At 45.3% G+C, this 24,692-nt stretch overlaps 1 protein-coding gene across 3 annotated transcripts; it reads right to left on the bottom strand.

The window, feature by feature from the left end:
• Window positions 1–1,538: 1,538 nt before the first annotated feature.
• On the bottom strand, window positions 1,539–24,383 carry LOC142464156 (ZP domain-containing protein-like). 3 transcript variants are annotated; one of them, XM_075567411.1, is made up of 9 exons: window positions 12,471–12,674; window positions 11,791–11,932; window positions 10,524–10,682; window positions 10,389–10,444; window positions 9,247–9,422; window positions 7,831–8,225; window positions 7,229–7,325; window positions 4,861–5,053; window positions 1,539–3,802 (listed from the first exon to the last, which is right to left on the bottom strand). In XM_075567411.1, exons 1-9 carry the CDS (start codon window positions 12,586–12,588, stop codon window positions 3,651–3,653), a joined length of 1,488 nt encoding a protein of 495 aa, XP_075423526.1. In that variant the 5' UTR covers window positions 12,589–12,674; the 3' UTR covers window positions 1,539–3,650. The 3 variants fall into 3 exon arrangements, 2 of the variants coding, with proteins under 2 accessions (XP_075423526.1, XP_075423527.1); XM_075567412.1 differs by having other exon boundaries at window positions 4,870–5,053; XR_012787609.1 differs by lacking the exons at window positions 1,539–3,802; window positions 4,861–5,053; window positions 7,229–7,325; ... (2 more) ...; window positions 10,389–10,444; window positions 10,524–10,682 and adding exons at window positions 17,906–18,044; window positions 20,445–20,582; window positions 21,653–21,849; window positions 23,217–24,383 and having other exon boundaries at window positions 11,806–11,932; window positions 12,471–13,609.
• Between the last annotated feature and the right edge of the window lie 309 nt (window positions 24,384–24,692).

Raw genomic sequence — 24,692 nt, 5'->3', positions numbered from 1 at the left:
TTCCCTGGGAATACAGACGCTGCTACCTGCTGTGTAACCTGTGTGTGTGTGTATATATATATATATGTGTAACGGGTATTCCCTGGGAATACAGACGCTGCTACCTGCTGTGTAACCTGTGTGTGTGTGTATATATATATATATGTGTAACGGGTATTCCCTGGGAATACAGACGCTGCTACCTGCTGTGTAACCTGTGTGTGTGTGTATATATATATATATATATATATGTAACGGGTATTCTCTGGGAATACAGACGCTGCTACCTGCTGTGTAACCTGTGTGTGTGTGTGTATATATATATATATATATATATATATATATATATATATATATATATATATATATGTAACGGGTATTCTCTGGGAATACAGACGCTGCTACCTGCTGTGTAACCTGTGTGTGTGTGTATATATATATATATGTGTAACGGGTATTCCCTGGGAATACAGACGCTGCTACCTGCTGTGTAACCTGTGTGTGTGTATATATATATATATGTGTAACGGGTATTCCCTGGGAATACAGACGCTGCTACCTGCTGTGTAACCTGTGTGTGTGTGTATATATATATATATGTGTAACGGGTATTCCCTGGGAATACAGACGCTGCTACCTGCTGTGTAACCTGTGTGTGTGTATATATATATATATGTGTAACGGGTATTCCCTGGGAATACAGACGCTGCTACCTGCTGTGTAACCTGTGTGTGTGTATATATATATATATGTGTAACGGGTATTCCCTGGGAATACAGACGCTGCTACCTGCTGTGTAACCTGTGTGTGTGTGTATATATATATATATATGTAACGGGTATTCCCTGGGAATACAGACGCTGCTACCTGCTGTGTAACCTGTGTGTGTGTGTATATATATATATATATATATATATATATATATATATATATATATATATATATATATATATATATATATGTAACGGGTATTCTCTGGGAATACAGACGCTGCTACCTGCTGTGTAACCTGTGTGTGTGTGTATATATATATATATATATATATATATATATATATATATATATATATGTAACGGGTATTCCCTGGGAATACAGACGCTGCAACCTGCTGTGTAACCTGTGTGTGTGTATATATATATATATGTGTAACGGGTATTCCCTGTGAATACAGACGCTGCTACCTGCTGTGTAACCTGTGTGTGTGTATATATATATATATGTGTAACGGGTATTCCCTGGGAATACAGACGCTGCTACCTGCTGTGTAACCTGTGTGTGTGTATATATATATATATGTGTAACGGGTATTCCCTGGGAATACAGACGCTGCTACCTGCTGTGTAACCTGTGTGTGTGTATATATATATGTAACGGGTATTCCCTGTGAATACAGACGCTACTACCTGCTGTGTAACCTGTGTGGCTCTCAGGAGCCTAAGCCTCCGCTTGGGGAGCCTGGGGTACATACATATAATACGATCTCGTGGTGCAACGCCTCCACCTGGGAGGGATCCCAATGGAGTGGGAGGAGGCCCTCACAGGAAACAATCACATTAAGCAAACAGTTGTAAAACAGAACTGGCTTTACTGCATATATATAAGCATAACATTCACTAAACACATTAACGGTTAGCACTGCATAAGGATATTGCATAATCCCCACACCCACCACCGTGTACCCCCACACCGTGTCCACAGAATAACCCCCTTTGTCCCGTGGTCAGCGCTGCCACTATGTGAGAGTACTCTCGTGTGTGCACGTGCGTAACGTTACCTGCTCAGTGCGACGGCACCTGGGCGTTAAAGACTCTTCACAAAGGATCAGACGAGCTTTAGGGTGATGTCCGGTTCCTCCGGTGAGAAGATCTGTGAGGGCGGTCCACCCTTGGTGCGGTTCCGCGCTCTCTGCTGAGCAGGCTTGATCCCAAGCCTCTGGATGGAAGCGCAGCGTCTGCTGTGTCCCTAACTGACTGTGTAGTAAGGGGCAGGGTCCCTAACCTGGGGCCTGTCCCTACAACACTCCACTACTGGTGGCTCAGGGCTATTTGGGGCCTAGGGGGCTGCTGGCCTAGTGCAGGGAGTCACTGACTCCTGCACCCTACCTCCTTCCCTTAGCTGCTCCTGACGCCGACTAGCGTGGGCTCAGCGGCGTCAAATGTATCCAATCTCCCCTGCAGGGAGATCCTACAGCCCTATTGGCTACCTGGCGTCACCTGACTCTGCCCCTGTGCACCCTGGGGGCTGTATCTTCTTGGGAGCTATTCTCCCCTATGGCCGCCTCGCGCGCACTTCCTTTGCGCATGCGCCAACCTCCGCAGTGACCACCGGCTGCCGCGACCTATTGCGCATGCGCAACTTCATAGGCAATGTCAGCGCCGCTCGCGGGAGCCGCCGGGGACCTTCCGAGCACCGGAGTGCTCCCTGCTCGGCCCCCACCCTCCAGGAATGCCGGTGGGGCTGCCGCTTGGCTCCGGCAGCCCCCACCATCAGCGGAGGTAACGGGGGTTGCGGAGCAATGGGGGAACCTGGTTACAGTAGATATATCTTTATGTATATAGCGCGTCACAGCAGTAACACACGAGACACAATAATATAACACATACTGGGAATAAGCACTTCAGACATAAACGTAACATTAGGAAAGGGGAGTCCCTGCCCCAAAGAGCTTACAATCTAAGTGGTTGGTAGGAATAACGTACAGAGACAGTAGGAGGGCGATCTGGTAAGTGCGTCTGCAGGGGGCCAGGTCGATGTACGAGGTGTATAGTATCAGCCACGGAGCTACTCACATACGTCGTTAGGTGCTCTGCTCACCAGAAGCAAAACAATGATAATGGGATTGTCAAGATACGGGAAAACGTTCAAATGAAACTGTAACTCAGCTGTAAAAGTGAGAATTGTAATATAGCTCAGTTAGCAGTGTCTGATTGTAATGTACAAGCTATTCAGTAAGTACTGCCGCGATCCACAACAGTATTGTACACAAGTGCAAAGTAAACTAGATGTGGAAATGTACTAATAAATTACAAGTGGAAAAAAAAACCCAAGAAAGCCTTGTGCAGACTTATAATGTAATCACTGCTTTCTCCAGAGGCGACTAGAAGTTTATTAAAAGCAAACTCACAGTAAATGTTTGTTACAATCACAAATAAGCAGAAATCATGAGAACACAAGCAATATTTACTCCTGAAAAGGAGATATTTCGCCAATCTTAATGTACAATGCAATGTTTTGAAACAGGGGCGGCCAACTCCAGTCCTCAAAGGCCACCAACAGGTGAGGGTTTCAGGATATCTCTGCTTCAGCATAGGTGGCTCAATCAGTCTCAGCTTCAGCACAGGTGGCTCAGTCACTGCTTCAGCACAGGTGGCTCAATCAGTGGCTCAGTCTTTCACTGAGCCACTGATTGAGCCACCTGTGCTGAAGCAGGGATATCCTGAAAACCTGACTTGTTGCTAGCTCTTGAGGGCTGGATTTGGCCGCCCATCGGTGTTGTGTGTTTATTTTACACAACTGGAATCAGGAATAGAATTGGGACGTTGGGACAGATTATTTCTTCATACTACCGACATGTCCCGGGAATGGAGCATACACGCGCGGTGGAAGCGTCTGGCACAATTGTTCTTAGCAGTGAAACATGGTTTGTGCCGTTCCATGGTACAAAAGGCGCGTTAGAAATCCCGCGTTGCCAGCTTCTCGTACTGGGGAACTCTGGCTTTTTTCACGTAGTTGTGCAATATCACTGCAATTAATGCAACGATTGCAACGACAGCGATGGTCACCGTGAGAGGGTTCATATTCAGAGAAGGTTTGGGGTCGGAAGCTGAAGAAAAGAACGTGAGAATGTTCAGCAAAGCCTGAATCTGGTTAAAAAAAAAAGGCAGAGCTGTCTGTACCCAATGAAACACATACTGTATGTGCAATATTCAGGATATAATAAAAGATTTGGCCAACCAGCCAAGAGAAGAAATGTGAATGCAGATTGTTCTTGCAGCGGCAGTGAGGAAATAGCTGGAATTGTTTCAGAAACACCATATCTAATTATTATTATTTTTTTCAAAGTTTTTATTGGGTTTTTTTTGTGGTATCACATCAAGACTTTGAAACAGGAAGAACAATGTGCATGGATTACACCCGAACTACAGAACTATCTTTTTTGATATTTAAATATATATTTTGGACATAAGGTCTTAAGATATTTCAATAAAGCCAACATAAACTCCATCTTAACTTTAGAACATTTAAATACTTCTGGGCCTTCAATTGGGAGACAGCTTCCTTCAAAGTCTTTGAGTGCTTTATTACTTGAAAGGGGTGAAAAAGAATAGAGGAAGAGAGGGGGGGGGGAGAGACAAGGGAAGGAGTTCATCCCCTTTATCTCCCCAGCATTGGTTTCGGTATTCTATTTTTTTTAACAATCGTTTCCCTTTCAGCACCAGGGACGACGTGGTCACTGGAAGTGCAGGCACCTCCGGGGGTGAATGGGGTTCAAAAGATGCAGTCTTCTACGTGAAGTATACAAGTGACAGCAAAATGCTAAGCAAAATTACGTCTGTTCACAGGAGGAACTAAGAATTGTAAAATCCGGGGCAAGTTCCACCAGCCACGGCCCGTGCACCCGCCAACTGGTGGTTGAAATGCAAGGGGCGTATTCCCAAAGGTCAGAGATCGCTATTCGGCGAGATCTGACCCGGGAGCCCCATGGATGTGATCGGGTCAGATTGCACGGAACGGCGACCTCAGGACTTTGAGAACGTGCCCCACAAACTCTACAATAAACGGGATTCTGCGCCCCTATCAGGCAGCCCAGCTCGCCCAGCCCTCGTCCCGCCTCTGCGCGTGTTATTCTGCAGAAAGGCTCGGTGGTCAGGCTGCTCTCACCTCCGTTACCCGCAGATCTGTCCTTCATGCGCAGGGGACCCTGGGAGATGAAGTGCTGCTGGGTCTCAGACATTAGTGACCTCTTCCGGCGGTGTGGGTTAGGTTCCACCAAGGCGCTCCGGGTGCAGCCCTGAGAGCAGCGGGTGCTTGCATCTCCCAGCTTGCACAGGATAACGGTGCAGCTCACATAAACCTACAAACACATTGATAGAGTATCAGGGCTGCATTGTACAAACACATCCTGCACATAAGGGCTTATGAAAAAGAAAAGCGGCCTTAGTGTTTTCCGAGCGTACGAGCCATTCAGATTAAGAACCGCGGTGTCTCCTCTGCTTTGAGGACAGGGGCCCTCATTCCTGGCATCTCGTTACCTCTAGGAATCCCGTATGTGAGTCTCACTGCAGAACAGGAATGTCCCCCTCTCCACAATAAGAACTGCCTTATTCTGCGACTCTGCCATCTCAAGCGAGTCCTCTACCAAAGGCAGTTGTATTTTTTTGTTTGTTTGATTAATCTGTTGCTATTTTTCATGCTGGGAGATTTTTGATAAAATACTAACAACGGCCCATATTTACTAAGTGCTGCTATTCCACAAGACAATTTTTGGCACTGGAAGAAACCTTACGGGCCCAGTCGCTTGAATGGGTGATAAGGGTGCCTTCCTGCACCAGGTGTCCTATGGAATGGGTGATAAAGTGTCTTCCAGTGCTGGAAGGGTGTCTTCTGTAACAAGGGGACATCCCTCAGCACTGCAGACTCACAGTCTTGACACCGCTTGCAGCAGCCGCATGCTGAAAAATCAATCGTCTTTAATGCAGAAAAGGGCGATTGATTTTTCTCCGTGCAGATGCTTCAAGCGTTTATGTCCTTAATTCAAAACCGCGAGTCTGCCGTGCTTTGCGTGCTGTCCCCCCCCCCCCTTTTTTTCTGGACGTTTATCAGGTGTGGCCTAACTTTCTAGGGATCCAGGCGCCTGATTACCCTTTTCGCCAAGATTTTTTGCTCTATCACAATATCCGGGATATCGTCCCTCTGCTGTCTTTGTTCTAGGAAAACAGGACATAGAGTCCAGTATTGGTGCAGCAGAAAAAATCCACAGGTATAGCATATCTCATGTCCCATAGACCATGGACTTCATAATTTGAAAACTTGTGTAGAACTGCTTCAGAAGACTTGACAGCAATTGTCATCCCAATTGAAAGTTCATAAGCACGTGACTGCCAATATTGGCTTAAATCTTAGAGTGGGATTTATAGGGTAATGGGGGGACACCACACCAAAGGCTGAGGGTCCCCTTTTCACCAACCACACTCAGATAAAGTCACAGAACAGTATAGATGACACAATCAGAATAATATCAAAGTCCACTCACTGTTGATATAGAGTTAAAATGTGTAGGAAATCCATGTAGGCGTGCATCCATCTTGATTGAAGATCAGGAGAAAGTAGCCTCTAGGGAGGAAAGTGGGGCACAGCCCAGGGACAAGCAACAGGAACCAGCACACCATAGGTTAAAAAAATCCTTTAATGGTCAACAAGGGGAGACACCACAAAAAAAGACCAACCACCCACTCTGACGCGTTTCGGGCAAAGCCCTTTGTCAAAGAGTATACCCCAATTACAAAAAACACACACTTATGTACCTAAAAGTTAATTACCTTAATTGACCGCATCCTCCTGCAGTGTGTTCTTGTTGGTTTGTCTCCTTGGCCTCTGGCTTGTGAGGGAGTCTCGCGAGATGTTCGGCGGGTCCCGCTGACGTCATCAATACCGGAGGTTGCGGTCAATTAAGGTAATTAACTTTTAGGTACATAAGTGTGTGTTTTTTGTAATTGGGGTATACTCTTTGTCAAAGGGCTTTGCCCAAAATGACTCAGAGTGGGTGGTTGGTCTTTTTTTTGTGGTGTCTCCCCTTGTTGACCATTAAAGGAGTTTTTTAACCTATGGTGTGCTGGTTCCTGTTGCTTGTCCCTGGGCTGTACCCCACTTTCCTCCCTAGAGGCTACTTTCTCCTGTCTTTGTTCTATGTAATAATACATATTGCCCACTTTGTCTTTAGTATGCGGAGTATGCCGATGACTTGTCAATCCACTAATGCACCGTTAGAGAAACATACAATATATCCTGACTGCCATGTAAGTTTTCCTAGTTTGGAAACAGCCCCAGATTTATACAAGACTAAAACTCCCACTAAAGCAATGTGACCTTTCCCCTGAGTTAAATCTGGTGGGGTTTGTAGTGCCAGGAAATGATTGCTTTAACCCTCGTATATCTCAATACGTTGCCGCGCCGTCCTTTGGTATGAAACTGCTACCAATGTGGGTATCCTACAAACCGGACATATGCATGCGTGTCTTAATGTGCTTACTTCTTCAAAGTTTCCAATAAACGCAAAAGCCTCTATTCCAAACCTAAACTTTGTCCGACTTCCAGGATAAGTAACCAAGGTTTCATCGCTTGAACACCTACGGGAAGCGTAATAATGCTGTTAGCCAAGAAAATCATATATGCGGCGTCCATGAACAAAAACAATGGGTGCAAAGTGGGGGCTACCGCAGGGGTGGGCAACTCCAGTCCTCAAAGACCACCAATAGGTCAGGTTTTCAGCAGAAGACCGCGTGGAGGCATGCGTGCGATTGACGTCACGCGCGTTAAGTGGGAGCATTTTGTGGCCAAGGTAGATGTGCTGTGGGGGAGCTTGTCTAGGGGTGTGTCTGTGATGTCACGGAGCTGGTTCGCCCTCATTGGATGAACGTTTCATGCGACCTGCCAGTCGCACCGAGGAATCAGGTTAAACTGATTCCTCGCGCACCGCGCCCCCTCCTGCTGTCACGCGCGGTCTATGGGCCCCATCAATGCCTTAAGGCAATTTGATCGCAGCGCACGTCTTCTTGCGGTCTTCGCCAGCATGGACGCCGCCTAACCCCTCCATGCTACGCCACCTCCCTGTACATACGTAAATACATTTACCCATCTTTGATGATGTCATAAAACACCGGGTAATTGGGGTCATCGCGCGGGGCGGCTCTGCAGGACTCCACAAATAACCGGACGCTGGGCACCGAGGATGAGACTTGTATCTCCATGTAAAGTATTTCCCGCAGCCAAACCTGCACAGGATACTGTGTCTCTACCTCTATAAACTGATCATCTTTATAGAACTGGAACTTGTAGGTGAAGTTACCAAACCCGGCCTCCGTAAACTCGTAAATGGCCTTCTGGGCGTGAAAGGTGGCGGAGACCCGGTTCCTTTTCGGGAAGGAGCAGTTAAAAGGAATCACCACCTGGTGTTTCCTCGTGATAACATCAGTGCTGTTTTCAAAGGAGATGATTTGGTTTTTAAACACGATGTCATGTTGAGTTTCCTAAAAAAAAAGGAAAAAGAAATCAATCCTCTGAAACAAAGTTATTAGTAATACCACGAAAACAGTCGTTTTCAAGCAGGTGTGTTCTGTTAGGCTGCGTCGCGCTGACCCGTGCTGAGGCGCGCTCAGGCTCAGAACTGAGCCCCTGCAGCCGCAATGAGAGCGGCTTTATCAGGGGCTCGCGCACGCTTCCGCAAGCGTGCGGAAGCGTGTGTCATAGGAAAATTTTAGGTTTGGCGCTCAATGGAGCGCAGCGGCGGTCACGTGAGCGGTTCGCCCAATGAGGGCGAACCAGCTCCGTGACGTCACTGTCCCGCCCCCAGACACACCCACGGACGGCGCGCGCTCTAAGGCCAGGGAAAGCACCGCTTTCCCCGAGCCTCAGCGCGCCTCCGCACGGGTGAAGTGTCTATGCCCAAGGCCTTATACATCAGGCCTGATATGTTCAATTGATACAAGGAACATATCTTCCTATATGACTGTTTTGTTTAGAACAGGGATGGCCAAATCCAGTCCTCGAGGGGCCACCCCTTGGGGTCGTGGACTGAGCCACTGATTGAGACACCTGTGCTGAAGCAGGGATATCCTGAAAACCTGACCAGTTGGTGGACCATGAGGACTGGAGTTGCCCACCCCTGGCTTACAATGTTTCAATACACAATTACGCTAGTGACACAAAGTCCCAGATCCATTCTGGGAGTAAAGCTGTGCTGAAACTTAGCACCCTTTTGTTAATCTGAGCCAAAGATTGATGCATCCATTTCTAATGTGCCTGCCAGATAACTCCCTTAAATCTTCCTTGTAACCACTAGTGCATCTCATAATGATCCAGTGCTGACTTAGTATTCCCAATTACTGGTACATTAGCAACTGAAGTATCATAAAGTTAGACTGCCCTGTATCTCAACCGCACCGTCGACGAAGAAGAGGTCCTTATTACCCCTGACACGTAAATGCTTTGTGAGTGATTCCAACGGCAAAAAATCCACTTGAATAAATGGTGCCAAGTTTTGCATGTTACCTCAACTTGTGTCCCACAAGAGTTGAATGCAACACTTGCAATGAGGTGGGTTTTATTGGCGGTGACCAAGCACTTAGGGTCATTCAGACGCAAGCGATTTTCATACAGTCCGTTTTGCGAGGACTTTTGGATGATCAAAGTCATGGTATTTTCACGGCACGTCAGGGTGGCGTTCGCTGGCCGGAGAGAAGAACCAATATGTTATGCAATGTTAGAACAAAACTTCGATTTCCTAGCCCGCTTCAGCACTGGGAGGTCCCCATCAACACATTGCAGAGGTGAAGGGGTTAAGGAGGAAGCATTTTAACAGGAAAAGTAGGGGTGCAGATGGCAAGGATGGGCAGATTGATAAATGTCTGGGTACCATGCAAGGTGGGCACAGGACAATGAGAGATAAACATTGTTAATACTTTGTTACAAGTACTTTAAACCAAGGGGGCGGGAGCTGGGGGGGGGGGGCTGCGCTCAGCGGCCCCGCGCTCTTCTCCACAACATTTAAATCGATTGCTGGGAAGAGCCTGGGACCTCTGGAACTGCCTCTTACCTTCTCTCTGGCTTCTCCAGACAACACTGCATGAAATGGCAGCGCGACGTCACGTGGCAACGCGACGTCACGTTGCCATGGCAACATGACGTCATGACGTCACAGCCAGAGATGCTGGAGAGCAGCGGCGTCACAAGCCGGTTTGCGCACTCCTGCTTTAAACAATATCCTTCTGAGTGAAACGATGGGAGAATACAGCAATAGGTTACAGGATTTTCTATGCTGATATGGCAAATATTTAATTCCCTTCCCCCCAAAAAGATTTCCTCAAGCAGGGGGAGAACAAAAACCTACCACCTAAAGATAAATCAGTATAGATAGCATAGGCTGTGCTAAAGAATATTGAAATGCCGTGAAAAGGCACACAGGAGTTGGGTTACCATTCCATCAAAGAGAATTGCTGGGGGGAAAATAATTACCTGAGTTTCATGACGAGTTTAAAAAAGACTGAATAAACAACAGAATAAATATATCACATAATATATACATTTTGGACACCAAACTTCAAATATTCAGCACCTCCTTTGAAGTTTGGTGTCCAAAATGTATATGTCATATTACAATATATAATACATTTTACATAGAATGCAAAACATACCTAATTTGTCGAGTCCAGATACGATGATGATAATGCATCTTAATTCTGACTGGTACCTTTTAGGAAAGAAAACAAAGGCAATGTAACATGGGACCGGGCTGGCACTTACAGCCACGAAAGGAAGAGAATACTGACCCACTGCTGGTTTCAGCCACAAAACAGATAGGCACGTGGTCTCCTATATCATTTATTGTTGGGGTCCACTCTACTACCGCGTTCCCTGTGTTGCTCGCGGAAATGAAGCTGAACTTTTTGGTTGTGCCGGAGGGGCCGCTGACCTTAACATTTTCTATTCTAAATAAAAGAAAGACAGTTACATAGAAACATAGACATTGGTGGTAGATACACAGCACTTGTCCCCACCAAGGCTGCCCACTATCTGCTGGGAATCCTCAGACTCAGTTAGATCCGTTTCTTTCACATTTCTTACGTTGCATTACACACAAATTGCTCTCTGAATACATAGGTCTCTAAATATCCCGTCGAACGTGTGCGCTATTCAGTTGCGTAAAAAAAAACTGCGACATATTTATGAAGTGAATTTCTGCCGTTTCGGAACTCGATGCACGCTGCGCTAGTATTCCGCGCCAAGAAAAAGACTTGCGCCCGCCTTTACGTTGACAGAGAAACAAAACGAAGCAAAAACACTCCTCCCACTCGCTCCATAAAGCCCTCATCTCGTCGCAGGCAGGCACAGACGTCCCCGGAAATGGCGCAGCTAAGATCAAGGGCCGACGAGAGGAGGGGGGGGAAGCTGGTACAAACTACCGGGGCCTAGCGGTCCGGAAGGAGCCATGGGGCCTGACTACATATACATTTGCCGCGCTCTGGCCTATTGGGTCTGATGGGAAGGAACTTAGCTGTGGTGCCGCCTCCTTGCTGCCGCCATCCTTCTGAACCGCAGCGTCAAATGACGACGCAGACGTCTCCAACATGCCATCACACGGCGTCTCGTTGCCATGGCAACGCGATGTCACAGGGTAAAATGATGTCACGACGTCGTGTTACCATGGCAATGCGATGCCGTGCGAGGTCATGTTGGCAACGTCCGCAGCGTCATTTGACGCTTTGGTTCAGAAGGAGTGCGGCTTTAAACATTTGTCTCATAATGCCATTTTTTTTAACTGAGGCCCAAAAACCTTATTACCGATGGTACCCAACCATATATACAATAGGTAGCGCCATCACATACGGGAACGTACGGACTCACACCTAGTTGGGAGAAGAATGTTTCAATGACTACAAAGTTACGTTGAGCAAAATGGAGTTAAAAGTAAAAAAAAAAAACGAAGAAGATCTTAGGAAATCATCAATAGTGGCCAATTTAATAGAGGAACGTGTTAAAATAACGGCAGTGGTTTTTAACTTTCCACAGTTAATAATTGCCCCGTGGTTCATGTACCTGTCTCGCGCTGCTCGTGCCGAGAGGTGCAGCTGGAATGTAGTTCCCGCTTTGGCCAGCAGAGTTTTCCCGTGGCGAGGAGTCGGAGAGAGAAACATTGGGCGGTATTCTCCGTACGCACAAGAGGTCACCGGGGCAGAAACTTCCCAAAAAAGAAACGCACAAAAGTCATGAATATTACTACGGTCTCGGAGTACAACACAAACTGGGCCGTTTGTGAGCTGCGCTCTCACATTGCTCTGTGACTCACTTAGATTGTAAGCTCTTCGGGGCAGGGACACTTTGTCTATTGTTACTTTTATGTCTGAGGTACTTATTCCCTTTATGTGTTATAGTATTATGTCACTAATATTACTGCTGAGACGCGCTATGTACATGGATGGTGCTATATAAAAAGGATATACATATATACAGTAACTTCCCTATCTTCCCTGTCGTGCGGTTGCAAAGTTATAGAAGAGTTAGAAGTATACATTGGGGGCAGTTGTGTTATTTTTGGATACCCACAATAATGGCTTCCCAATCTCTAAGTGGAAGCAGGTTGCACAGCGGCAGAGAGGGGGAACCCAAGGGGTAATGCACCTTTTATTTGATGCCACCTCACTCACATGTACCTCAGTCTGCAGACCAGGCACCCCAATGTGTATAATTATGTGCATGAGGACACTGGGTGCATTTACCTTCCACTACAAACTGTAGAGGTATTTTACTCAGATAAAGGTTTGGTTCATATGTTGGGTACAACGTAGTATCTTCAGCAGTTGCGGTATCCTCAGTGATCGCCTCCCAAGTGGGCATGTCTGTAGTCGTAGGAAAATCCCATGGTGTGTGTAATTGTCACGGCCTCCGTGTCACTCTCTTCTGTTACTGGCTCCTCAGAATAACCTTCAGTATTCTCTGCAGGAGTATCTGTATAATAACCTTCAGTATTCTCTGCAGGAGTATCTGTATAATAACCTTCAGTCTTCTCTGCAGGAGTATCTGTATAATAATCTTCAGTATTCTCTGCAGGAGTATCTGTATAATAACCTTCAGTATTCTCTGCAGGAGTATCTGTATAATAACCTTCAGTCTTCTCTGCAGGAGTATCTGTATAATAACCTTCAGTATTCTCTGCAGGAGTATCTGTATAATAACCTTCAGTCTTCTCTGCAGGAGTATCTGTATAATAACCTTCAGTATTCTCTGCAGGAGTATCTGTATAATAACCTTCAGTCTTCTCTGCAGGAGTATCTGTATAATAACCTTCAGTCTTCTCTGCAGGAGTATCTGTATAATAACCTTCAGTCTTCTCTGCAGGAGTATCTGTATAATAACCTTCAGTATACTCTGCAGGAGTATCTGTATAATAACCTTCAGTCTTCTCTGCAGGAGTATCTGTATAATAACCTTCAGTATTCTCTGCAGGAGTATCTGTATAATAACCTTCAGTATTCTCTGCAGGAGTATCTGTATAATAACCTTCAGTCTTCTCTGCAGGAGTATCTGTATAATAACCTTCAGTATTCTCTGCAGGATTGTCTGTAGTAAAATCTGTAGTAGTCTCTGCAAGAATGTCTGTAGTAGAATCTGTAGTAGAATGTGTTTCTACATCAGTAGATAAATCTCTGTGTGTGTCAGTGCTTGTGTACCAGTAATACTTGGTATTCAAACTCCTCTTCGCCGTTCGTCTCCCCTGAACCCATGGTCTGTATTTGTAAATAATTGTCCCGTCGCTGTATCTCAGATAAATTCCTTTCTTTGGGAAGTCTTCCAAAACCAACTCGAATACGTAGGTGCCGGAGGAAGGGACGGAGGAAAACGATAGAATGCACCTGTCCTAAGATACAGAAAAGAAACACATACATACACATTACACATTACACGTATATATAGTGCCAGCAGAAAGACTGGGATCCCACACCAGTCCAAAACAATATAGAAAAGAGAAAAATCTGCAGCACTCACCAAGATGTTAAAAAAGGTATTTATTCCCACCGGGTGAAGTAACTGAACACAGCAGTATGAGCAGCACAATTCGTGTTATTGCTTAATATATATATATATATTATGTAGCCCTTGTACCCCCACCCTAAGTGAGATTGGGGGGTCTGCTTCTTATCTGGCTACTACTTCAGGGTATGGTGCTGTGTACCTGGGGTGAACAGGAGGGCTGAGTGCTCTGCGATGGTGTGGGGAGAACCAGGACAGCGGTGCAGGTTACCTTTAGTCTTCAGTGGTGCAGCGCCTCCAGTCAGCACAGATTCTCTTCAGGGGCAGGAGATGGCTCATGCTGACACCTTGTCTTCCTTCACAGCAGCAGACAGTAATCACACTGATTCTGATACAACTGGCTTTATTGCAGGCAGATGGTAACAATACAGCAAGCACAGAGGTATCCCTTTTCTCTCTTGTCTCCCATGCTAGTCAGAGCCCTGACTCAGGCATTCGGCCCCTTTCAGGCCTGTTACACTTTCCTCCCATCTCTTGGTGAGATGTAGGAAGTGGCTCCTCGCTCTACAAGTGGAGGAGAAAGATCAACCAGGAAGAAGCACACTGAATTTAGGAGAGTGCCAGAATTTATAACCTGAGATTGGGGGTTGGAACCCTGCCCCATAACAGAACTGGTTGAATACTGATTGGTTATCACTGCTTTTAGGTGAACCAATCAGTATCCTCCGCTCAGGCTGACACTCTCTGGTGGTTTCTATGCCTGTCCTTGGATACCTGAGATGTGTCCAAGTCTGCACTATACACACAGAGCCTAAAGAAGGAATTAACCCCTCCACTGCCTGCTCCTAACAGGACTGACACTGGAAGGGCCCAGGAAAAAGAAGTAGCGACCGGGAGGCTATGCTATAATTATAAGCAATAACACGAATTGTGCTGCTGTATATAAAGCTAAAAATGAATGTTCAGGACCCAGCCACTGAACATGTAAAATCTGCAGATTATAGTGGTATCAAAAACCTCTACATTTTGGTGGTTCAATCACCTCATAATATCACAATTATGAATTCATCTTCTAAGAACACCTCCACCCTCTCTCCCCCCCTCCCTAAACCCTCTCCCCCCTCCCTAAACCCTCTCCCCCCCTCTCTATTCCCCCCTCTCCCCAAACCCTCTCCCCACCCACCCTGTCTGCCTTCAATTGCCCTCTCTCACCAGCAAAATAAAACTTTCCTTCTGAGTATAGGACGGCATTAGTGAGCGGCGTGTATTAATCATACCAGCTCTGTCTAGAGGTTCTGTGCTTTTAAAACTAGGGGACAATGACGTACAGAAGGGGTGAGGAAAGTTTTTTTTTACGTTGAGCCCCCTTTTCAATCGTGATCCTAGTCACCGCCCCCCCCCCCCGCCTGATGTAATCCAAATTACATGGGGGAAAAAAAAGCTTTATTCATGAGCATACAATATATCCATGTGAATACAAACACATAAAAATACATACAGCTTTCAACATTTTAAAAACAGCAAAACATGGCAAAGTGTATATATATTTTTAATAAATCAGTGTAGGAGTATTCTCGCTCTCCTCCTCCTCCTCTCACCCCCTCAACAATGCCTACCTGGCTTCGGTGGAGGAGGACCGTGGGAACGGAGCAGGTGGCAGAGGACGAAGGACCGGCAGAGGAGTTGGACGGCGAGAGAGAAGAAGAGCGGCAGAGGGGGAGGACGGTACCAGCGGCAGACACCGGCAGACAGTGAAGACCTCCGGGTCGGACGGCTGGGGTGCCCTCCTCCCCGGCCGTCCTCCCCCTCTGCTGCCCTGCTTCTCTCTCGCTGTCCAACACCTCTGCCGGTCCTTTGTCCTCTTCACCCACCGCCGTCCTCTGCCACCGCCCCCCTGCTCCGCTCCCACGGTCCTCCACGCCCAACTTCAAAAACCTTGCGCCCCACCCCCCCCCCCCCCCAGTTTGCGCACCCCTAGTGTACAGTAATACAGAGCAGTGTCCTCGCATTCACTGTATCTATACTTTTAACTGGTTCTTTTCAATCAAAAGTTCAAATCATCATATGTGGGACATTGTCACAAAGCAAAGCAAAGAAAGTTACAACATGACCGAAATGCCTGTAAGAATCATATATACATAAGCACACACATAACAGATGAGTGTAGAGACATGTGAAGAGGTACACCCAAGAGACAGATTTGGGGGAAATTAAAAACCATGGCTTTAGTCAGCCCATCAATTTAAACAATACAGAAACCTCAAAATAAATGGAACAGCCTACCCCTTTGTAAGGGCTAAGGCCGCACTTATAGTCCTTGATACGTCGCCGGGCCTATAAGCGCGGTCTAACTCACGTCCCCAGTCCCCATCTGCCGGGCTGGGTGGATACGCCTCTTTCCAACCTATAACCCCCAGAGTTCCAAGATGTACCTGTGAGGATTGGGCGCAGGCTCCGCCCCCGAGATGTCAGGATTGGGCGCAGGCTCCGCCCCCGAGATGTCAGGATTGGGCGCAGGCTCTGCCCCTGATTTGGATCCAGACTTGGTTCAGCTGGCGCCTCATCAGTGGCTGCTGTGCAGACCCCGCCCAGCAACGAATCAGGGACCTGATTCTAGTATCAGCTTCTGCTGTGCAGCCATTTTTCTATTGGCTGTTCCCCCTTTATAGGCTCAGCGATTGCCTCTGCAAATGGGCTGAGCATAATAGTTCTTGACTTGTGACGTCGTGCTGGTCGCAAGCACTCTGTTTTGCCCTGTCCTGCCTTGTTCTATCTTGCATTCCAGTGACCTGGACCACAGACCCCCAAACCTCAGCTAAGTGACCTGAACTAACCTCCAGTCTCCTACTGTCAAGATCGGGCTCAGGCCCCGCCTCCCAGATGCGTCACGGCAGACGTGCGCCAGACACCACCTGCGCGCACGGACCGCACAAGGCAGAACCCAGGAGGGACGGACTTCAAGCTCCGCCCTGCAGGCACGTCCGCTGGTGACATTAATAAACAAGTTAAAAAACAGGGGTCCCAGTACCGATCCCTGAGGAACTCCACTCATGACCTTAGCCCAACCTGAAAGAGTTCCATTTATGACAACCCTCTGAGGTCTACATTTCAATCATGCTGCAAACTCTTTCACCCAGACCAATTTCCTTTATTTTGGACACTAACTTCTTGTGTGGCACCATATTGAAAGCCTTTGCAAAATCTAAGAAGACCACATCAACTGCATTACCCTGGTCTAAATTCCTACTTACCTCCTCAAACTAACAATAAGTTTTGTTTGTATTGATGTGTCCCCCATACAGTCACGCTATTACTAATAATTTTGTTTTCCATTAGGTATTCCTGAATATTATCCTGTATTTCCCCACTTTGTAAGTCAGGCTTACAGGTTGTAATTTCCTGGTTGTGATCTAGCCCCCTTTTTAAATATAGGCAGCACATCTGCTTAAAGCCAATCTTGTGGTACTGAGCTTGTGAAAATGGAGTCCCTGAATATTAAATATATAAGTCTGGCTGTGACTGGACTTGGATCCTTACGCACCCTTGGGTGTATGCTCTCAGAGCTAGGTGCTTTATTTACCATTAGTTTTCATCAAGACACTTTTGCACTTCTTCCTGTGTTGGGTAAATAATAGTTAATGTTGACGTTGTGACTTCCTCTTCATATTTTGGAAACTGGCTCCTCCTTGATGTATCCAGTATAGAGAGACTAAGGCCACGCTTATAGTGCCCGCGACGTCGCCCGAAAACAAATGCATTGTCGCCACCGCTTGCACTTATAGTAAGCGCGACGGCGACAAAAGCGACGGGCGACGCGATTTTTGGTAGCCGAAATAATTTGATTTTTCAGGGGCTGTCGCCTCATGTGAACCAATCAGGAGCCTGGTCGCTCGCAACGCCGCCGCAAAGCGAAATACAACTTTTGCTTGCGGCGACGTCATGCGTCGCCGGCACTATAGCCGCATCTTTAGAATGTGTTTAATACCTCCACCTTATCCCCAATAATTTGCCGGCCCATCTTACACCGAAAGGGACCTATATTCACTTTTCTAATCCTTTTGCTACTGGAACTTTTTTAGGGTTGATCTTGTTTTCCATTGCAATCCTTTTTTTCCATTGGCAAAGTTTTGTTATCTGATCGCCCCTTTGCAACACTTCTTATTCCTTATGATCAGACACTTACTTGATCCAAATTGAACTGCGGATGCTGGTAACAATCTGAGCATTCTCCCGACCAGCGATTCCCGTATCGGCATTGTACAGAATCTCCATCTGGATCGTGTGCCAATAAATTATACGAGCTGGGACAATTCCGAGGAACCCTTCAAACGTGCGAAGAAACAGAACAGAGAAACACGGATGTCTAATAATTCATGTATATTTATCCATGTAATAAATGAAGAACGGAGGTCCAGGAGAAGGAAAAAACGGAGCACATCAGTTCCATAAAATCTGGGGCTTAGGCAAGATGTGCAGTTAAAAAATAACTTATTGCTTGGCAGACATCATGGTGGTAAACAGTGCAACCTCTGACGCGTTTCACGCTAAAATTAGCGCTTTATCAAAGAGACTCTTTAATAGAGCGTTATTTTTAGGGCAAAATGCGTCAGAGGTTGCACTGTTTACCACCATGATGTCTGCCAAGCAATAAAAGTGATTTTTTTTAACTGCACATCTTGCCTAAGCCCCAGATTTTTTGTAACTGCTGTGCTCCGTTTTTCCTTTTCCTGGACCTCCGTTCGTCTATCTACTAACTGGATGCACGCCTTAAAGGACAGTAACAACCAGAAATGTGAGTAATTTCAACCTTATACAGTGCTACTGATATGCTCCAGGCGGGGGATTTGCCTATTGATATGATTTATTGAGACACAGGGCCTCATGCAGTAAAGGCCGGGAAGGGGGGGGGGGGGGGGAAATCGCCAGGATTTTTAAATCGACATTTTTGGCAGTGTTGCTATCACAGTATGCAGAAAGGCCCGAATAACAGTGATAACAACATTTGCAGAAATGGCGAGTAGCCGGCGGCGATAGGATCTGCCCTCCGAAAAGGCCTTATTTTTTCATTTACATTTTAATACTACTGTAGTGTAAATGAGCAGGGGGTCTCAGCAGAACTGCGTTGGTTTCAGGTCCGGGGACCCCCTGCTTCCTGAGTTACAGGCCCTGGTATTTAAATCCCCTGGTTATTTCACGAGGACGCTTTAAAAATGGCGCTGGTACCGGCACCCGATGCCCCATACCAGGACCTGTAACTCAGGAATCAGGGGGTTCCTGAGGCTGAAATCAAAGTGGTTCAGCTCAGCTTTTATGTGGGGGCACGGGAGGTGGGTGGCTTGTGTATTGGTTTTTATTAAATATTGTAATGTTTATTGGGGGCCTACGAGGTGGGTAGTAGGGCTGTTGTATGTATTTGTGTTTATTGTGGATAGAGGGGGTGGGTGAAGGGGGTAGTAGCCCCAAGGATGGGTGTTTAGGCCTACCGGGTGGGTAGCGGTAGGGATTTAACCCCTTCATTACCGTAGCGGCATTACCCACAAGGCCTAAACACCCACAAAGGGCCAAATACCACCTTCACCCACCCCCGCTACCCACAATAAGCCTGGCACTGGTGTTTAACCCCTTCATTGGCTTAGCGGTTAGTGGCTAAGGTAATGAATTTGCCTGTAAATGCATTTTTCAGGTATCCGATTCATGCCGGGGGTCTCCGGTGCTGGTATTAATGGGTATCAGCTTTGCAAACCCGCCGCTTCTCTTTACCTTCTCACCAACTTTTTGTGGCGGGATGGTTTGGAGAAGAAATCTCAATACTAAAGGGGCGATCAGCGGCGATAAGGTGAGTGGGGCTTATAGAATTGAGCGTGTTTGCAAAACTGGCGATCAGTGCCGAAAAGAGGCTTATCACCGCGCGTCTGCCGAATTTTTTTTTGCCGTCAAAAAAAACCCGGCGATTTGTGCTCTTATCAGGGCTGACTGAATTGCTGTAGGCTTTTTTGGCGATAAGATGGCGATAAGGGGCTTGTTTACTGCCTGAGGCCGACAGTCGTATTTTATATATTACCTTTAGTCACTGGTTTTGTGTCCATTCTCCAATAAGAGATTTTATCACATGTGTATGCCGATATTTACCTTACCTCTGATGCACTGATACAGTGAGATTCACTTCTCTATTTCTGGCGGCTAATAAATGAAGAAACTGCTAATTGTGGTTTATACAAAGGCAAAACAATGTGTTTTTTTTCCTTTACCATTTGAAATACCGTATATCCAAGCAAAGGCCATTCTGAGGCATAACAATTATTTGTGCAAAAACATTAAAAAAAACGTTGCTAAATGGAAGCACAGTTCACAAAATATATCATCTAATATATCATCTAATAAAAAAAGAATATATATATATATATATATATTACACATACATACACACAAATGTAGTATGTGAAATATAAATAGATATAGATTAATGTTATTTGTATCTAGTATTACTTAGTGTGTGTATGTATTATGTAAAAACTGTTTATTTAGACTGGGGATCTTAAAAATCACTTAATATTTTCTTTAAAATGTAGGCAGTGGAATAATTAGCATTTTTTAAATGGACACAATATTACCAGGCAAAAGCAATATGCAAAATGTGCTCAGCCTCGGATGCTTCAGAAAAGTGTATCTGCTGTATATATTGACTAACCTCATCAAATGATGTGTGAATGTATATACAGTACCTGATGACGGGCAGTATAGTGGTCACTGGCGAGTTATTGGGTTTGGAAGTATCGGATCTGGTTCCTAAATCCACAGCAGTTAGAAGGTTCCATCCACCGGCCCCACGAATGTTAGAGACCCAGCAACAGCTGCTCTCTCTGTTAGGAGGCAACAAGCAGACTGTGTACTATGGAAGTCACTGTGTCAATGACATACACGTAGCAATGTCAAGAGACGGGGAGAGTCGTCGGCCCCGTACGCAAGCGAAACATTTCATTGTGTGATCCCACATAGCGGGTCAGAAAACTTAACTGTAACAGTCTTGCTGGCGTCCCTAAAGATATCTAACCAAGCTAATAGCAAAGGTTTGGCTGCTGTCATGCTTTTCCGTAACCATCCTCCCACTGATGAGACCGAAAAGGTAGAAAGAGCCGTCTGTGAATAGGTATACTGGCTCTGCACTTCTGTAACCCAGGCTGTGCTGTGTAATGCGGCAGGCAGAAGCTCACACACTGGGAGCGCTCATTTGCATGTCACTACCCAGAATCCCTGGCTGCAGTGGAAGCACTGTATGCTCAGAGATAATGGGGAAAGGCAGAGTTGCAGACATGGTATTTTTATTTACAAGTTGAATTTCTTAGGGGTCTGAATGGCAAATTGTCTCTCATTCAAGTGTTTTCTTTTCCCCTTATGCCCCAAACCCCTCCGTCCTTATCACAGAACCAATAGAGATAAGGGAAGGGAGGCCCTGGCTCCTGATGAAGGCTCCTTGCCCGAAACGTCGTGCCTCTCTTTTGCAGGTGTCAGCCTTTGTGTGTGCTACTTGCATGTTACAATTGTATTATATCATACACTATGAGGCAGATGCTGAACTTTCTGGTATTCTATACCACAAATCTATTTTGCAATGATCTTCACCAGGGGCGACCAACTCCAGTCCTCAAGGGCCACCAACAGGCCAGGTATTAGGGATATCCCTGCTTCAGCACAGGTTGTTCAGTCAATGAAAAAAATGCTACAAGTATTTTCTCTTAGTACACAGCTGATTTATTAAACCATAACACAAACATAGGATATTGCTCGGGATTCAGCTTTAAATACACCCCCCTCACAAGCTCACAGTAAATGGTAATCAAAAAGATACTCTGAACCCCAGCGGGTGTAACAATGCATACTGAGAATTAGCACTGACCACAAACAGCTGACTGGTGACTGGAATATAACTTACGCAAGTTCAAAAGGTTTGTCACTGGACACGTGTCTAACCACGTGACCCTCTGTCTGGCACCAAACGGTGGGATATGTGCCACTATCCACAGTTGCGTGTCCATGATGCACCTCATGGCCACAGTTCCCAGTGTTGCAATGCCACGAAAATTCAGGGTGGCACCCAGAGTTTAATGATGCTTTGTACTTGAAGTCAACCTAAAAGAGATACAAGACATAAACTGGGGTCCTCTTGAATGTTTACGAGACGGGAGCTCAACTCCTGTCCTCAAGCCCGCCCCCGTCCTCCCAACAGGTCAGGTTTTCAGGATATCCCTGCTTCAGCACAGGTGGCCCAATCATTCCTGCTTCAGTCAAAGACTGAGCCACTGATTGAGCCACCTGTGATGAAGCAGGGGTATCCTAAAAATCTGACCTGTTGGTGGAGGGGGGCTTGAGGACTGGAGTTAAGAACCCCCTAGTTTAAGATATTCCAATGTGGGTCACAAGCTACGAGGAGAAGGTCTGTCTGTCCAGTTAATTGTATACCAGTTAACTATTTGGGAATCTAAAAGATACAACTGGAATGATGGGGAAGAAACACCAAAAAAAGGTCAGATTTGGAATATGTAACTTTTTTGACATTTACAATAAATAATTGAACCATAACAGCATTGTAGCAATCATCGCTTATTTGTGTCAAATCCTAAGACTTGAAGCTCACTTCCGAAGGTGAAATCTATTATATGTTTAGCTGAAAGATTCGAACTATTCATTGCCCACAAAGTAGCACGTTCTGACTCAAATCTTAGTTAATGCAAAACTGCATCAAATGACAGAATGCTGCAAATTCTCCAAATTCCCTGATATATTCATTCAAAACACCACCTTTTCTAATAAAACCCAAGGGTCAGATGAAGCTTAAACTGTTTACATTGTAATAAACCGCTTTGCCATTTGATATCAGAATGCGTAGACACTACACTTCTTTATCTTAAAGGAGAAATATACAAGCAATATCCTGTGGGTTTTTTTTATAAATCAATTCTGTATTAGATAATACTTACGACATTTTTTTTTTTAAAATTCAACTAAATGCCGTTTTTAATGAGTATTAATATACTGATCATCTTTTTATTTCTGTTTTAGCCACTTCCCCAGCAGTGCCAGATCTTTGTAACACTTTCCTGTTTGGGATCATTTGTTGCCAATATTCCCAGCAGTTTGAGCTGCAAACTGTAACAATAGATAATGTAACCGTAGCAATTTAGGAATAGATTGTAGCTGCTGAGTTACACTGACTGAAGGATTGATTGAAACGGAAAGGCGGCCATTTAGTGAACCCTGGGAAGCAGGATCTTTGCTGATCGATTTGCAGGAGAATTAATTGATCGGCAGCTTAGGTAATTGGTTTTCAATAAAGGTTTTTTTGTTTTTGTTTTAAAGTGCCGCTGGGATTACCCCTTTACCACCTTCAATTTGTTATTTCTATATAAATAATAACCTAAATAATCCCATTCTAGACTCAGTTTGTATCCAGAATAGTTTCTACATGTCTTTATTCCATCCTGGATATTTCTGCTTACCGTGAATGATCCATCAGGATTTTGACCTATGGGTCGGAAGGTCATGAGCCCACCCTGCATATGGGACCCCGACACTGCTGCAAAAACAGAAAAACACACAAGTAGCCCTTCCCAGGCCGCCATTTTTAGACCCCTTCTGAATCTAAGACAAGTGGCAAAATACACAGCCTTTTATATATGTGCAACCCAGCAGCATCATGGGAGTTAGGCTTTTAACCTTATTGCTACACAAAGATAAGGGAAAGAGGGTCAACCTGCATTTATCTACTATACAGGACTATTTGGGACCATATACACATAAAAAGTAACCAATAAATGAGGAAGCTGGGCAAAAATACAATATATTATAGCACTATCAGAGTGTGATAAATCATTGGACATGAGCCTATATTCATTGCTACATACACAACATGCAGGCTGTGGCGTTTTTATGGTTTTCTGAAGAATGATTATACATCTACAAACATATGTTCCCAGAGGGATCAAAAAGGTTCCCTAAGAGATGCACTCCCTGTGGGAAAGCTAAGAGACACCGTGTGAGTCTGCGGGATATCAATGTCTCGCTTGTATGGCTGTCATGATGAACCCAAACAAAGGTGACCACACACTGATGGACCTTCAAGTAGGTCCAAAAAGGACCGTGAAAAGGAAAATAATAAATTTTTAATTACATCAGAAAAATAACCAGTGAAATGTTATTTACAGTGACAATTTCTAAAATCCTCAGTCGTCAGGCGACAGGCGACGCAACAGCACACACAAATGTCCTCAATCTCTAGTATAAGAAACTAATATATATATACAGTGGTCGACAAATCACCAAAAAATCTACTCGCCGAACAAAAAAATCTACTCGCCACCTAGTACCACACGTGTGCTGCTTGGGCCAATAGGAGCTCGCCACGATGTTAAATCCACTCGCCCGGGGCGTGCAAATGTATAGGTTTGTCGAACACTGTATATATATATATATATAAAACAATAGCAAGAATGTTCAGGGCACTCAAAGGGAAAAAGTAAAAGGAAAAATCTTATCTGATCAGTCGAGGTGCTCACAGTGCGGCCAGGATCACCAACCATCAACAAAAAATAGATAAATACCCAATATCAAAAAATCTGGAGCACTCACAAATTCAAAAAATACAATTTAATGAAGTAACACAGGCATCGGGGGGTAATCACAGGAAAAAGAAGCAGCGTTTCGGACCTTGCGGTCCTTTCTCAAGCTCCCCCCGTACGGTCCGAAACGCTGCATCTTTTTCCTGTGATTACCCCCCGATGCCTGTGTTACTTCATTAAATTGTATTTTTTGAATTTGTGAGTGCTCCAGATTCTTTGATATTGGGGGTATATATATATATATTTACATATATATATATATACACATACATATATACACAGATATGTATGTATTCACGCCCAAATCATCTCCAGTGATGTATAGTAACAACCTAACAAGGTCACAGCTACATTGGG

The sequence above is a fragment of the Ascaphus truei genome, chromosome 12, assembly GCF_040206685.1.
Source record: "Ascaphus truei isolate aAscTru1 chromosome 12, aAscTru1.hap1, whole genome shotgun sequence".
NCBI classification, from domain to species: Eukaryota; Metazoa; Chordata; class Amphibia; order Anura; family Ascaphidae; genus Ascaphus; species Ascaphus truei.
The sequence above is the reverse complement of the archived record's forward strand: the minus strand, read 5'-3'. Positions and strand labels throughout refer to the sequence as shown.

Coding starts and splice junctions, on each gene's coding strand:
- LOC142464156 (XM_075567411.1), bottom strand. CDS start 12,588: ATGCCCACTTGGGAGGCGATCACTGAGGATACCGCAACTGCTGAAGAT. Junction 11,933..12,470: donor TCTACAGTTTGTAGTGGAAG/GTAAATGCACCC, acceptor TTTTTTGGGAAG/TTTCTGCCCCGGTGACCTCT. Junction 7,326..7,830: donor TATGACATCATCAAAGATGG/GTAAATGTATTT, acceptor CGCTTCCCGTAG/GTGTTCAAGCGATGAAACCT.